This window comes from Argiope bruennichi, chromosome 9 (assembly GCF_947563725.1).
Source record: "Argiope bruennichi chromosome 9, qqArgBrue1.1, whole genome shotgun sequence".
NCBI lineage: Eukaryota > Metazoa > Arthropoda > Arachnida > Araneae > Araneidae > Argiope > Argiope bruennichi.
Genome location: NC_079159.1, coordinates 124860964 through 124878463, shown reverse-complemented (window position 1 = coordinate 124878463; position 17500 = coordinate 124860964). Strand labels below are relative to the sequence as shown.

The 17500-nt window shown below is 36.3% G+C and overlaps 1 protein-coding gene across 1 annotated transcript in view; it reads left to right on the top strand.

Moving 5' to 3' along the window:
- Positions 1-11378: 11378 nt before the first annotated feature.
- The window catches only part of LOC129983843 (coactosin-like protein), a 45557-nt gene continuing 39435 nt past the window's right edge, over positions 11379-17500 (top strand). The window contains exon 1 of the mRNA XM_056093503.1: positions 11379-11556. Coding sequence (XP_055949478.1) covers positions 11480-11556 — 77 coding nt within the window. The 5' untranslated portion in view covers positions 11379-11479. The remainder of the gene's footprint in view (positions 11557-17500) is intronic.

Sequence of the window (17500 nt, the reverse complement as noted above, 5' to 3'; positions counted from 1 at the left end):
AAGAAAGAAAGTCCTGCCTAGCGAAGGTCGGTCTTTCCTATATGTCTGAATGAGGGTCGCGGTGGCCTGGTGGTAAGGTTTCGGAACCGGAGAGTCTTAGGTTCGATTCTCGATTCCACAAAAGAACTGTCTTGCAACCGGATCTGTTGTACGTTAAAACCATCGGAGGCAAACGTCCTCCCGCTGGTGCGGTGTGGAAATTTGGAGAGAGGGTGCCAGCTCATGTATCATCCTCGTCATTTCACCGCGGTTCAAAATGACGAGATCCATCCCAAAATAATCTTTATGTTACTTTAAAATGGAATGTTAATATAACTAACTAATCTGCTTTTTTGTGGCGCGTACGGTGCTTAGCTTGATTGTATAATGAAGAGAGTACATTTGCCCGAGTCAAAATCGCACCAAAATATGATTTATGTACAGTTTTGATATAAAAATCTCATATTAAAATTTTTACATGTTTGCCTACCCTGTCACGTTTTTGAATTATAGCATTCCGATTGATTCGAATGGAGGAACTTGCAGACAATCAACCTGATAATAGAAATGATTAAACACTTCATTCTCATTTACAATTCTGGTGATGAAACTTTTCACCAAATGCCATCTGTTTAGCTCGTTGCATTTTTGATCTATTGCTTTCGCATCCCTATAGGCAGACTCCCCATTGACTGATTTCGCACAACATTCGATGGAAATCTAGAAAGATAGACGCTCATTCCTTGTTGAATGTGGCTCAAAATTCGACAAGTTTATAACATAGAGTTAAATCTATGCACCGAATTTTATTCATCTAGTTCTTTTCGTTTCGTAGTTAACTTCTATTGCAGCAGCCAGCCAGACTTCCGCTGAACAGATTTGGTGTGAAGATCTTGCACCAAAGTTCATCCGTCGAGCTTAACGTGTTTTCCAATTATCTTTGTCACAGACAGACATAACATCACTTCATGCCCTTGCAAGTATAACTTTCCGGTTATTTTTATTACGTGTAGTTGGAGAGACATCGGAAGACTCACAGACAGACAAACATAATGCTAAAAATATGTTTTTCCAACTCGGTGAGGTCTAAAACTTGAAAATTCGTCAAAATCTCAAATTCATTTTTTTTTTTTTTTTTTTTTACGATTTTAGTATTTTTTTTTTTTTTTTTTTTTTTTTCGATATTTCATATTCTAGAAAGTAAAAATGATTGTTTATGGGCTGCTGCCGATCAAACTAATTTTATTTCCCGAAATGTGCTGTTGCAAGACAATTATTCGCTTTAAGAAATGCGCGAACTTTGAAGATTTCCAGACGTGTTCACTCAAACATTTTTCTGTCGACTCGAGCAGGTCCCATGCGGAATTAGAAAGCAATTATTCTTAATCTGCTGAGTGAGCTAAAAAGAAAGAAACGCCAATAGAGTGAGGATTAGACTTCTTGCCGCCGATGTAATTATTTTTTTTCCGTCATTTTGATGCGCCCATAGGAATAAAACGATGTTTTCTTTAGTTTTTAACACGTTTCATCATTGATAAACGTGGAATTTCGTGAACGGACTTCCATTGGTAATAGATTCAGAAGTTTTCTTCACTGGTTTCCCCGGGATGAAGATGTGAAGAGAATTTAGAATTATTAATGCCTAATTATCGTTTAGGATAATAATTTTGATTCCCTACAATACTAACTACTAAGTTAGTATTGTTGTAAGTAAGTTAGTATTATATTTACTACTAAGTTGGTAAAGATTTGATTCATTACAATTTGCACCAAATGAAAAAAATAGATATCAATATTCAAAAAACTGAAAATAATTAAAATAAAAAAAAAAAATTATTGCTTAGTACACAAAACAAAATATGTTTTCTTAAAAATTCTTTAATTATACTTTTTTATACATTTTTGTCTAACGTCATTTGTTTTCTGTTTAATCGATATTTCACTCACTTCTTTAACTGCTGACGTTCTAAATTCTATATATTTGCGTTCTTGAGGTTAATGCATATTTTAAAACTTAATTTAGTAATCAGCTAATCGATTATTCTAATTTCATACCCAAAGCGCCAATGGCAAGTAATTTGTGAAAAATTTTTTAGAATCAATAATATTTATAATAATGAATCATAAATTGTAAACTAAGCGTATAAGTAATTAAAAAAAAATTTCTACTTTCCAGTACACTAATTAAAGCTTGTATTAACTGAATCTCCGTATTGATTTATTTTTCTGAGATAATCGTCGATGTGCAAGATAGTAGTTTGCAGGGAATTGAAATGTTTTCATGCTTTGACGTCAAGACTAATTTTGTGTAAATTTTCATAGCGCTCGCTACATCACTTCAATTGACCGGCACTTCAATGGTGGGTGCACCAGTTCTTTCAAACACCATTAAATAAGTACTTAAAATCAATAACAATTTTCCAAAAGATACAAAAAAAAAAAAAAAAGTACAGTAGATCAGAGTTTAATGTCACCATAATTCAATGCTGCCTGCGTTAAATTTTAAAGTAATTAATGACAACCGAGGGAAAAAAAATTGCGCCTAAAAAAGGAATTTCGTAAGATAAAGGAAAGATAAAATTTTGAATTTTAAGACGGTATAAAAAAATTTTTAAGATAATTTGCTCCGAAGGTATCGCAAAGAACAGCAAAATTTCGGATAATTTCTAATGAATTGAATATTTAATTAACTTTTGCACTTCGAACTTAAAAAGAAAAAAATTATTTATTTTTCGCGAAAAGTATAGGTGTACAAAATTTGATTGAAATTGGCCTAGCAGTTTAAAAGAAGGATATGATTTTTATTTATATTTATTAGATAGTACATACGAATGATGATATGTATTCAAAGATATAGTACATTAGAATGAAAAAATATTTGTAAAGTAGCATTCTTTCATCATGTAATAAATAGACTCCAAATAACATTGTACCTCAGATTATATATATATATAAAACCATGTTGTGAGAAGTCTCCTTAAAACTCTCGCATACTCTTTAACAAAAGTGATTATGTATTTTAATCCTTTTCTTTCCCCCAAACAGGTTGAAACCAAAGTTCGACACAAAACTGCACTTTAAGTCACAACATCACATATCAAATTTGATACATTTAAGTCGCTGCGCTTTTGAGGCATCGCGGTGATATGCTTCTGAAAATACAGGCCGAAACGCGGTGAACATCTTGTTGGATTTGGCACCAGATTTGATAGATGTTACAATATAAATGTTAAATTCGTGTACCGAATTTTATTAATCTAGATCTCTTAGTTTTGAAATAGCGTGTTTACTCGTATTTGAACAGTCAAGCAGACAGATTTCCTGATAGATTTTGCTCGACATTCCATAAAAATCTACAAAATGTGTGTTGAGACGCTATACGAATTTTATCAGACCGTTTGTCTGTGTTAATTCTATCGAAAAAAGGCAAACGGACATAAAGACATTTTTTAAAAAAAAAATGTTTATTTAAATGCAGGAAGTCTAAGAAGAGGAAAGTGGAGATTCATCAGAAGCTCGAGTTTGAATTACTTGACAATTATAATATTTTCTCTATACGTTGTATGTAAAAATGTAAAGCAGTCTCAAAATGTATTAACTAATCCATTATTCACAGCCTTCCATATCTTGTTTAGGGTCACGGTGGTCTGGTCTTAAGGTCCCGACTTCGGAACCGAAGGGTTTCAGGTTCGAGACCCGATTCCACCGAAGAACCATCATGTAATTAGGTCTGGTGCACAGAGCCAAACGTCCTCCCGCTGGCATGGTAAGGAAGAATGGAGAAAGGGGACGGGAAATTAAAAAATACAAAGAACAGTAACCAATTTAATAGAAATAGAATAAACAAGCTCCTCTGAACTGATGGTAAGGTCCGACTTTGGAATTGGAAGGTTGCAGGTTCGAGACCCGATTCCACCGAAGAACCATCATGTAATTAGGTCTGGTGCACAGAGCCAAACGTCCTCCCGCTGGCATGGTAAGGAAGAATGGAGAAAGGGGACGGGAAATTAAAAAATACAAAGAACAGTAACCAATTTAATAGAAATAGAATAAACAAGCTCCTCTGAACTGATGGTAAGGTCCGACTTTGGAATTGGAAGGTTGCAGGTTCGAGACCCGATTCCACCGAAGAACCATCATGTAATTAGGTCTGGTGCACAGAGCCAAACATCCTCCCGCTGGCATGGTAAGGAAGAATGGAGAAAGGGGACGGGAAATTAAAAAATACAAAGAACAGTAACCAATTTAATAGAAATAGAATAAACAAACTCCTCTGAACTGATGGTAAGGTCCGACTTTGGAATTGGAAGGTTGCAGGTTCGAGACCCGATTCCACCGAAGAACCATCATGTAATTAAGTCTGGTGCACAGAGCCAAACGTCCTCCCGCTGGCATGGTAAGGAAGAATGGAGAAAGGGGACGGGAAATTAAAAAATACAAAGAACAGTAACCAATTTAATAGAAATAGAATAAACAAACTCCTCTGAACTGATGGTAAGGTCCGACTTTGGAATTGGAAGGTTGCAGGTTCGAGACCCGATTCCACCGAAGAACCATCATGTAATTAGGTCTGGTGCACAGAGCCAAACGTCCTCCCGCTGGCATGGTAAGGAAGAATGGAGAAAGGGGACGGGAAATTAAAAAATACAAAGAACAGTAACCAATTTAATAGAAATAGAATAAACAAACTCCTCTGAACTGATGGTAAGGTCCGACTTTGGAATTGGAAGGTTGCAGGTTCGAGACCCGATTCCACCGAAGAACCATCATGTAATTAGGTCTGGTGCACAGAGCCAAACGTCCTCCCGCTGGCATGGTAAGGAAGAATGGAGAAAGGGGACGGGAAATTAAAAAATACAAAGAACAGTAACCAATTTAATAGAAATAGAATAAACAAACTCCTCTGAACTGATGGTAAGGTCCGACTTTGGAATTGGAAGGTTGCAGGTTCGAGACCCGATTCCACCGAAGAACCATCATGTAATTAGGTCTGGTGCACAGAGCCAAACGTCCTCCCGCTGGCATGGTAAGGAAGAATGGAGAAAGGGGACGGGAAATTAAAAAATACAAAGAACAGTAACCAATTTAATAGAAATAGAATAAACAAACTCCTCTGAACTGATGGTAAGGTCCGACTTTGGAATTGGAAGGTTGCAGGTTCGAGACCCGATTCCACCGAAGAACCATCATGTAATTAGGTCTGGTGCACAGAGCCAAACGTCCTCCCGCTGGCATGGTAAGGAAGAATGGAGAAAGGGGACGGGAAATTAAAAAATACAAAGAACAGTAACCAATTTAATAGAAATAGAATAAACAAACTCCTCTGAACTGATGGTAAGGTCCGACTTTGGAATTGGAAGGTTGCAGGTTCGAGACCCGATTCCACCGAAGAACCATCATGTAATTAGGTCTGGTGCACAGAGCCAAACGTCCTCCCGCTGGCATGGTAAGGAAGAATGGAGAAAGGGGACGGGAAATTAAAAAATACAAAGAACAGTAACCAATTTAATAGAAATAGAATAAACAAACTCCTCTGAACTGATGGTAAGGTCCGACTTTGGAATTGGAAGGTTGCAGGTTCGAGACCCGATTCCACCGAAGAACCATCATGTAATTAGGTCTGGTGCACAGAGCCAAACGTCCTCCCGCTGGCATGGTAAGGAAGAATGGAGAAAGGGGACGGGAAATTAAAAAATACAAAGAACAGTAACCAATTTAATAGAAATAGAATAAACAAACTCCTCTGAACTGATGGTAAGGTCCGACTTTGGAATTGGAAGGTTGCAGGTTCGAGACCCGATTCCACCGAAGAACCATCATGTAATTAGGTCTGGTGCACAGAGCCAAACGTCCTCCCGCTGGCATGGTAAGGAAGAATGGAGAAAGGGGACGGGAAATTAAAAAATACAAAGAACAGTAACCAATTTAATAGAAATAGAATAAACAAACTCCTCTGAACTGATGGTAAGGTCCGACTTTGGAATTGGAAGGTTGCAGGTTCGAGACCCGATTCCACCGAAGAACCATCATGTAATTAGGTCTGGTGCACAGAGCCAAACGTCCTCCCGCTGGCATGGTAAGGAAGAATGGAGAAAGGGGACGGGAAATTAAAAAATACAAAGAACAGTAACCAATTTAATAGAAATAGAATAAACAAACTCCTCTGAACAGATGGTAAGGTCCGACTTTGGAATTGGAAGGTTGCAGGTTCGAGACCCGAAGAAACATCATGTAATTAGGTCTGGTGCACAGAGCCAAACGTCCTCCCGCTGGCATGGTAAGGAAGAATGGAGAAAGGGGACGGGAAATTAAAAAATACAAAGAACAGTAACCAATTTAATAGAAATAGAATAAACAAGCTCCTCTGAACTGATGGTAAGGTCCGACTTTGGAATTGGAAGGTTGCAGGTTCGAGACCCGATTCCACCGAAGAACCATCATGTAATTAGGTCTGGTGCACAGAGCCAAACGTCCTCCCGCTGGCATGGTAAGGAAGAATGGAGGAAGGGGACGGGAAATTAAAAAATACAAAGAACAGTAACCAATTTAATAGAAATAGAATAAACAAACTCCTCTGAACTGATGGTAAGGTCCGACTTTGGAATTGGAAGGTTGCAGGTTCGAGACCCGATTCCACCGAAGAACCATCATGTAATTAGGTCTGGTGCACAGAGCCAAACGTCCTCCCGCTGGCATGGTAAGGAAGAATGGAGAAAGGGGACGGGAAATTAAAAAATACAAAGAACAGTAACCAATTTAATAGAAATAGAATAAACAAACTCCTCTGAACTGATGGTAAGGTCCGACTTTGGAATGTTGCAGGTTCGAGACCCGATTCCACCGAAGAACCATCATGTAATTAGGTCTGGTGCACAGAGCCAAACGTCCTCCCGCTGGCATGGTAAGGAAGAATGGAGAAAGGGGACGGGAAATTAAAAAATACAAAGAACAGTAACCAATTTAATAGAAATAGAATAAACAAACTCCTCTGAACTGATGGTAAGGTCCGACTTTGGAATTGGAAGGTTGCAGGTTCGAGACCCGATTCCACCGAAGAACCGTCGTGTAAGTAGATCTGGTGCACCTTAAATCCGTCGGGGCCAAACGCCCTCCCGCTGGTATTGTGTGGAAGTTTGGAGTGGGTGGGGTGACAGCTCAGGTATCGCCCTCATCATCTGATCTGGCTCAAAATTATGAGGTCCGTCTCAAAATAGCCCTAGTGTTGCTTAAAAAATGAGCTGTTAATGTAATTAAACTCAGTGCCTTATTTAGAAAATTGTACTCATACGAAAAAAAAAAAAAAAAGTGCTTTAACATGGACACAAACTTATCATAATAGAAATCTACTACGTTTTAAATTGTAACTGTTTAATTAAATTAAATTGCTACGTTTAATTAAATTGCTGATCCTCCTTGTACAAATGAAATTGCTAATTTGTGTCGACCCTTTTGCGGATTGCCTCGTCACCCTGTTCAGCTGGTAATCGGCAGTTTACTGTGCAACATCCCCGGTGCCACCTTTCCCTCCCAAATCCTCCCTCCCGTTGAAGTGAGTCGTTGCGCTCCGTGGATCACGAGAGTCCAGCTTTAATCCGTCGAAATGGATGCTCCCTCTGAACGTGAATAGAATTTCGTTGGGTTCATTCGATAACCCAATTTATCGCCTGGCGCTTACGCTCTGCGTGAGGAGAGGGTTCACTGCGCGGCAAACCCTGCTGTTAGAAATTCGCCTTCGAGTGAGACTTTTTTGGTTCATACGAAAATAATTTTATAATAAAATTTTTTGACAAGACAATCTACTTGAGCATGCCTATCAATGTCTCGTGCTTTAAAGAGTTTTCATCCTGACTTCCGTAATGCTGATGAGTTAAAGCCAATGTCAATGAAGTAGGGTGTTCTTGGGAAGCACCTAGGCTCGGCCGCCTTTCATCTTCTGCTCGAATGGAATGAGGAATAGGATACGTTGAGCATAATTTTTTTTAGAATTTAGATGATGACTCTGTAATTTATTAGTTAAATTTATTTAAGGCTAGCCTAAGGATAATATTAATAATAAGGGGGGCACATTAGGGCAATTTGAAATTATGTAGCATGGTATTTTTCTTGTCGGGATAGGTGCATTGGATATTACCATCTATTTCGTCGCATCGGCAGGGTGAGAAGAAGGGTCATGGGGTGATACATTGTTTAAATAAGACAATATTTCAGTTCATTTAAACTGAAGTGAGCATTTCTCTGCTACTAATTATTTATTAATGGTGGGGGAATTAAGCACCTCTGTTAGTATCATGAGTTTCTCCCACATATTATCTTTACTCTGTATAGCTCAAATCCTCCCACTGGTGTGGTGTGGAAGTTAGTGGAGGAGGTGCCAACTCAGGTGGCGTCCTCATCATCTGACCGTGACTCAAAATTACGAGGTCCGTCCCAAAACAGCCCTAGTGCTGCTTTAAAAAAATGGGACGTTTATAAACTAAGCTGCATTGCTCTAAGAGTTTCTGGTACATTATTTATTACGCTGAAAATGTTATTTACTTCTGTAGCAAGCACCAAAACATCTTGGATATTTCCGCGTGGAGGGAACGCCGTTCCTGCGTTTGTTGGCAAATTTACGTGATTCCTTTAATTCATTATCTGTGGGAGAGGAGCTTCTCTGCCTCGGCTACTGTAATCGCCCCCCCCCGCCCCCATTCTGACGGGGAATGGTACAACCGTTACCAGGCGGGGGGGGGGACTTTTTCTCCCTACTACTTCCGCGGAGCGTTTGCCTCACTGAGTGGTTTTAGTTTGTGCGACCTTGTGGTAGCGTGGGCACCTTCTTATAATTTGTAGTGCGGATGATGAAGAAGATTCGAGCTTGTAATCCGAAATATCTTAGCACGATGATGGTTTTGATACATTGCCTTGATTATACCTGCCGTCTCATTCCGGGCGTAGTTTTTCACACCACACAATTTACAGAAAGAATGCCAGTCTAAAAACATTATCATCATCATAAAATAATAATAATAAAAACGAAAATAAGAATTTTGCTTTGGAATCAATATACAAAGGATGTATTAAAAAAATCGTGATTTTATGATTTGCAATATCATTCGAACGAAGGATTTGATAAAACATTAAAACTGGTCTGAATTTCATTACAATACTAAAAAGAATTATTACAAATTTTATTTAAAATCAGTTTTTAAAAATTTATTTAAATTAAAGAAAAATTATAAGGCATAAAAGTATAGTCATTGAAAACCTAACTTTTGAAATTAAAAGTGATGTATAAATGGTGCGCTATAAAAAGATGCGAGGTTATTGAAGAAAGGTGTGAAAAATTTCGGTGAACTTATAATAATGAAACATTTTGATAAGTCCTTTCTTATCGAGCATCCAATTAGAGCCAAATTAATTGTTCTAAATCCAGGGATCTGCCTTGCACAGTGGACCGCGGTGGCCTGGTGGTAAGGTCTCGGTTTCTGAAGCGGAGGGTTTCCGGTTCAAGACCCGATTCCGCCAAAGAACCGTCGTGTAAGCAGGTCTGATGCACGTTAAATCCGTCGAGGTCAAACGTCCTGCTGCTTGTGAGGTGCGGAAGTTTCTAGAGTAGAGGCCAGCTCAGGTGTCGTCCTCGTCATCTCACGTGGTTCAAAATGACGAAGACCATCTCAAAATAGCACTAGTGTTGCATTAAAACGGGAAGCTAATATAACTAAAACCGCCTTGTAGAGAGGCTTGAATAATTTTTGTATCAGGTGTCACTCAATTTACAGAGAATATACAAACTTAAAAATATTATCTTGCTAAAATACTCCAGATTCACAATGAATTGTAGCAACTTCCACCAAACTTTCCCGATATGATGAAAGATAGTCAAAATCGTGCATCAATGAGAATCCGGAGCATTAATAGCTCTTTACGTAGACTTTAAACAGCGGGTCCGGTCTCCCTAAAACTTTCTCGCATACTTTCTAATAAAGGGAAATTTGTGTTTTAGAGCATTTTTTCCAACCGATTAAATTCAAAATTTGACAGAGAATTATAATTACAGTCTCAAAATCGCAATTAATATAATTAAGTCATTTAAATATCATATAAATATTTAAGTCATTTAAATCGTTAAAATCAATTTGGTATATTTAAGTCATTGCGTTTTTGAACTATCGCATTTGTATGCTTCTTAAAGTAAAGACCAACAGACGCTCTACTCTCGTTAGATTTGGCACAAAATTTGACAGATGTTCTACATTATAGATGTTAAATCTTTTAAAATATATGGATGTTAAATTTTATTGATATAGCTCTCTTCGTTCGTTAACTCTCTTTTGCAGTTATCGTGTTTAACTCCTATTCGAATAACCGGACACACAGACTTTCTTTGAATAGAATTTGCTCAAAATTCGAAGGAAATTTACAAATTTGGTATAAAAAAACAGATACCAAATTTCATTCGTCCAAGCGTTTTTCAGTTATCATTGTTTTTCTAAAAGTATCATTTAAAAAAAATTCTTACTTTTTTTTTTTTATTTGAATAAGTAGTTTTCAATGGTTACTTTAAACTCGCATAAATCAGCCTCTGGATTCATTTGAAGATAATCTCAAATTAAATTATTTAACTCGAATTCTTAGTAGTTAATATTATTTTTTAAAAAAGGTATATTCACAATTGAACGAAGACATAAGTATCTTCCACGGACAGTGTTCGAGTCTGCCCTCAAAGATCTTCAAAACGAGACCTAAAAATAACAAAAAATAAATCCATTTACAGGACAAATTTGAATTAATTACTCTGTGGATACTGCCAAGCATATATGACCATTGAACTATGCTTGTAAAGAAAATGTCAGATCTTATTTATTTTCATTTCTATTTTTTAGCTCTTCAACAAATCACTTGAATTCGCACAGAAAAAAAAAACACTGGCAATGTATTATGTCATGCTTTAACACTCTTGTAAATTTTGATGAGTTGCAAAAATAGGCGATTTACAAGGCTTAATGGACACAAATGCTATGTTGCATTTAATCTAGAAAATTTAAATGCACGAAGAAAAGTCAAAACAACATGAAATGTCAATGAGATTTAACCCTTATTTTAAAGTGTATATCAATTTTAAAACTTAAGTCTATATTGAATTGAGCATATAATAATCTGGCTTTTGAATTTGAATTCATAGCATTCTTCCATTAAAGGGTTAAATTTTTGCCCATAGGTTCTGATTCACTACTGCTTCTCTTCGAACTTGTTGCTAATTCTTTCGCTTCATTGATCGTTTGCGCCTAGACTGCGAGATATTATTTTCCCTGCATGGCAACCGCGATCATCGAGCCCTTTCAGAGGAGTCATTGGTTGGATGTAACCATGACGTAACATCGCGGAAAGTGGGCGGAGCCGCTTTCTCGTGGAGTTCGTTTACCGATCACAGTCGTCCCTGTTCGTTCGGTGAAATCGGCGTTCCCTTGTTGATTGAAAGGCGTGCGGTCGAGGAAGGAAAATTCTGATCACTAGAGTCATGGCAAGCGCTGTAGACAAGGAAGGTGTTCGCGATGCTTATCAAGATGTCAGATCGGATACGTCGGACACAAATTGGTAAGTTTCTTAGAATTAATTTGAACAAAAGAGAGAAAAAAAAATAATCAGCGCATAAAGGACGCCAAATTTGATTGTAGAAATTCAAACTGCCTCTTTCTGTACAGCAGCTATTCTTGATATTTTGAAAACAACTTTTTGTGGCATTTTCCGATTCTTGATATCTTGAACCCAACTTTCCGTGGCATTTTTAATCAAGCGCTTTTACAAAGAATTGCACAATTTTAGAATGTTGATTATCAAATAACTTTATTTATATGTAGTTACTAATTGAATGACAAACATTTTAGTATTAATGAAATGTTTCTATTTTTATTTCTATTTCAGTAATTAGCTCTTTTCTGATTGATTTCGATTTTTGTTCCGTCCTCCAAGCTATTGTCTTCTTCCGGGTAATCCTCGCTTACCTGGTGGGGCGCGCCCCACAAGTTGATAATTATTGGTGCGCTGTAAAATAATGGAGTGTTAGCGGTTTGGTTAAAATAATTTTTGATATTGTAAAATCTAAATTACGAATCGCAGCTGCAATAAAAAGAATTATAAAATCTGCGAGTTCTTTCGAATTTAATCGTGAGATTTATGCGATTTTTTCCCGCTATGTTTAACGGAATGTCTTGGCGTTTTCCCCGGCGTCTGATGACTTTTATGGTCGATACAGAAGACACGCTCGAGCAGTGATAATCGTTCTAACCCGTGATTTCTATGAAGTGAAGAGGGTAAAAGGGTCCATGAAATTGAAATATTAGTTAAAGCAGTGCTGTGTGATGCACATGTAAAAATATTTATGTATGTCCCACATGATTCTTTAAAAAAAACTGCTTTCAATTGTTTATGAGAAGCATATTGATGAAATCCCATATTTATAAGAAGAGTTAGAAGAGACCTTGGACCATTAATCAACTTCGATATGTTAAATCTGTTCAAAGTTCATTGAACTGTATGTCGATATAATTTATTGCATACAGACATAATCAAGTGATATAAAAATTTGATTTTAATATCGATTTAATGGAGGCGAATATCAACTAGGTGTTCGACAAAAAAAAAAAAAAAAATCTGTTTAGAGAATTTTTTTATTAGGATTAGTTGGTATGTCTTGGGAACTTTTTAATTTTTTCTTGACCCTATATTATCAGTTGAAATCTTAAGACATTCAAAAAAACACGAAGAGCGTGCTTCCGCCATTTGTAAATACCAACTTAAGGCAGAAATAATAAAAAAAAAATCTTTAAATATTTTAATTTAAAAAATTCCTTCTTTCCTAGCTTATTCTACATGAAAGCTTGTCTAAAAATGACAAAAAAAAAAAAAAAAAAAAAAATGGCGTAAAATAATTCGGTAAATAGAAGATTAAAGTTATTTTTGCACGTAAAATATGTGCGATTCTTTTTTTACTTGAATTATATTTCCTGCATACATAAATGTATTCAAATTAATATTTTGGAAGAACGTTTTCATTTATAAACAAGAATGATTTAATGATCAGATTTTAGATTCTATCGTAATTTGCTATGTATTATATATAGCTTTATGTAAATAAGACTTATGACGTTAAATGCCACACAATTTTTGGGAATTAAAAATAATTTTAAAGCCGATTTTCTCACAACTTATTAATTATACAGTTATTCGAAAATCCCCCCCCCCAAAAAAAATAATCCTGAACTAAACGTATATATTGAAAATTTAACTAACGCTCTGACTACTAGAGTGCTCATAATTGGTTAATTGAGTGTCAGTGCCATCTATGAGATAAATCTATTGGAAAGGTTTTTTAACCCCACGTTTGTAAGCAGCTGCTTTATCTCGGGTTAGGAAGCGAATATGTTAATTAAATATATTAAGTTCTGAAAATACTGAAATAGTATATTATCATCGAGAACACGTTTCTTTTGAACTATAGACAAATAAGAAGAATCAAAAATCGATTACCAAATTTTGTTTTTAGAAAAAAGAAGCTAATTGAATAAAAGTTTGTTAAAGCAAAAAATTTAAGATAAGAAACATCTGATGTAAGAGGAGGCAATGCCTGCAATAAAATATAAAGTTGTATTTCTTTTATAGGGATCTTATCAAAATAAATCGAAATTTCCCTGTTTTGATCACCTGTACCGAGACTTTTTTTTCTTATATCTGCCTTGGGACCGCGGTGCCCTGGTGGTAAGGTCTCGACATATGAACCGGATGATTTCAGGTTCGAGACTCGATTCCACCGAAGAACCGTCGTGTAAGCGGGTCTGGTGCACGTTAAATCCTTGGTTGGGTCGGATGGGGGATGTCGTTTTCGTCATCTGACCGCTGTTAAAAATGACGAGGTCCGTCCCAAAATAGCCCTTATGTTTCTTTAAAAGGAGACGTTAATCTAACTAAACTAAACCTGGGTATTCGGTTGCAGATTTCGCTCGTCACAATGTTGGGAAGCCATGATTTTTTTCTCTCCTTTATTGTGAGACGGATAATATTGATCAGACCACTGAATGAGATCACTCTGAACGCGATTTGAGTAAAAATTGTTCATTTTTGTTTAAACGAAAATTATTATGCATTTCTTCGTCGTTCGACTGAATTTGTTGCATGCAAATGAGTGGGCGATCAAGATTGTGGAAGGTCTTCCTCCTACTACTAGACGAGGAACGCACCGTTGTGCTGAAATATGCAAGAAAGTCGAAGGGAGAACACTCTCATAGTTTGTTTTTAACACGAAACAAGCTCGACTCGTCAAAACATTGGTTCAGTTCCCCCCGCGCAGGTTTATTTTCTGGAGATGGTCACTGCCGCCGCTGTGTTTGCTCAACTGCGGCCTGCATCCTGGTGACGCTTCAGACGGAATGATCGAGATCCTGACCTGATAAGATGTCTTGCGAATTTTATTCAAAATGAATCATCACTCATTGGCAGGAAATTCAGAATCAAGATTTGGAAGAATATTCACGTTTTAAAGCAAGAGTCCAAAAGCAGCATATTTTGTATTATATCTGGATGGGTACATTGTAACAAACACCAAAGATATTCCTATTCCTATACAAATCAGGTTGTGCGCACTAATATGTTCTTGCCATATTTGAATCCATTTCAACGCAATCTGTGCTGTTTCCAATTTTCATAATAATTTGATATTCAATAAAACTACAAAAATGAAACCGGATTTCTGAGTTTTCTCTCTAATAACTCCTGATATAAATATTGCACGAAAATTATCTCTAACAATTTAAAATGCAATCATTTTTCTAATGAATTTAATTACTATACAAAGTTTCGTTTAATTTCTGTAAGATTTTAAATTATCTTAAACATCGTGCAAGGCCATTCAAAATGAAATTTTTCTTTCCGCCGAAGGGAGACAGATTTAGGCCTGGTGGTAAGGTTTCGGACCGGGGCAGGAAGAGAAGGAGGGGGGGGGGGCTCCAGGTTCTGAACCCGATTCCATCGGAGAGTTGCCATGTAAATGCGGCTGGTGCGCGTTAAAATCGTCCGGACCAAATGTCTCCCCAATTGTTATAATGCGGAAGTTTGGAGAAGGTTATCATGCTCATCATCTGAACACGGTTCAAAATGATGAGGTACATCCCGAGATAACCTTAGTCTTTCTTAAGGATGTGTATTAATATAACTATTTCATAAAATTTAAAATGTTACAAATACTTGAAGATTTTTATCTCAACCTTTGCTGGGTTTTATCAATTATAAACAACATAAAAGAGAATGAAGGGAGAAAATTCTTTTTATTATAATTATTTGCTTAATCATCATTTGTATTAATGAAGTTTAGAAAATTCAACTTCAAAGTCGCTGTAATCAGACTACTACAATTTTAACGTATGGCAGCAAATGGCGGCATCTGCGGGCATTCCTGAGGTCTGCGGAAAGAAAATCTATGTTCATTAAAACCCTCTGAGCTCGTAAAGTACCAAATAAGTCAATATACAGACGCCACAAATATTTGAACAGTCGAAACTTAACTACACCCAAATATTTTCCATAAATAATAAGTTTAATTCTCTGTTATTTTAAATAATTTCCTTAAGCCTGCATGCTTTCCCCTATTGCTGTAAAAAAAAAAAAAAAAAAAAAAAAAAAAAAAATCTGAAATATTGCAAATCTTGAACAAAGCATATATGCTGCTTTAATTCGTCTGACGTGAATGTTACATTATGTGGTAGCAATTTGCACACCACGCAATTTGCAGAATGGATGCCTTCCTAAAAACTGCATTGATATTAGCAACTGAAAAGTCTGCTTTAACGTTAATGACCCTCAAAAAGTATCTTGACTTAAATATTAATACAAGCACTGAGCAAGTAAGAAATTTGAAACCATAAAATGGGTTAGAAGTCCATTGTTGGCCCTCATTGGTTGAAATTTCACTGTTGCTAAGCAATTCAGCACTAAAAAGCAATGACATAATAAGCCTAAAAATAAAAATTGCTGAAGATTAAAATGGTATGTACTGAAAATTATTTTCCATTTGTATGACTGACTTTTGTGCAGTAAGATAGTTTCAAAATAACCGAGCGGGAAACAAATTAAATGTTAGTTAAAATTTTGAAGAATTTTCTTAACACTTACTACCAAGAAGTAGCATCTGTTTCATTAAGCGTTGTATTTTGAGTGTGAAAGCGCACGATTATATCTCGCAAGTTACTGAAGTGCATTGCATTGCATTACATTGAAAGAAAACTGATTTTTTTTTTCAGTGTTGTGAGGGACAAAAAACCATTTTGGTAAAAACTGATTGTGGATTTCTCTTGAAGAAAAATACATTTTTGTATTTTCTTTTTACTTTGTATTTAGAGTAACCTTAAGTTACTTTATGCGTTCTTTTCATATCCTTCTCTTTCATGATTCGTTTCAAGATGTCTCTTTTACGAGTCAATGCTATTTTTCACATAGATGTGCTATTTCTCAGTTTTTCAGTGCATTTTCCGGAAAGCAAATTCATCTATTCGCTTTCGTCCATTTATCCCATTCGCCTCCTCTCGGATCCGCCGGGCGAAACCGCAGCATCCCTCAGCGCCGGAAGTTGCATCCCAAAGGCAGCTATTTCTATTTATTCCTTCTTCGTTTGCTGAGATGTTTCGCGAGGCGGATTTCCTACTTGATGAGCAGAATATCGGCGGAGTGGAGGGCATCCTATGCTCAATGTTATAATGTATTAAAAATGAGTTATCTTTAATTTTAAAGTTTGAACTTCACATAACCAATTTTAAGAAACAAAATTTGACAAGCGGAAATGAATCATTTTTATTTTGGATTCACTTTCAAGAGTGTCAGTATCTCGCTTATAAATTCAAAATTTACATCTAAAAATTAAAAAAAAAAAATAGCAATTTAAAAACCTGTCGCTTTTATATATCTATTTATAAGATTGGATATTACTTACCTTATCACGCTACACATCCTTTTAGAAGAAAATTTGTAAAAAGTAAGTCCTCAAAAGTACTAGAATAATATTACAGTATTTAAACGATTCTTGATTTGAACAAATTCGAAGGTATGATTTTATAAATTAAATGAAAACACGAAATGTTACTCTAAAAATACCGCAAACCACAAGATTTTGGGGCAGCCTAGGTAGCTATCTACTTTGTCTGTTTATTAGTTCGAGTCTGGATGTAATGCCTTTTTCCACCGTTTGGGTCCAAAATTTCATGCAATGTTGTATGTTGGTTTTGGAAATCGCGAACCCAATTTTCGGTCTATGCGAATCTGCTGAATGTATGCGAATGCGTTCATGCTTTCGCACATATTCAGACTTCCAGACGGGCAATCGCTTGACAATATAATACCGAATCTTGATGCATGCTTACAATTTTAAAAATCTCTTTAATTCATTCATCTAGCTATTAAAGTATCATGTTCGAGTAGACAGATTTCCAACGATAAACTCCGTCCAGATTTGAAAGAAATCTCGAAATGAGTTGAGAATGTGGCAAACTAAATTCCA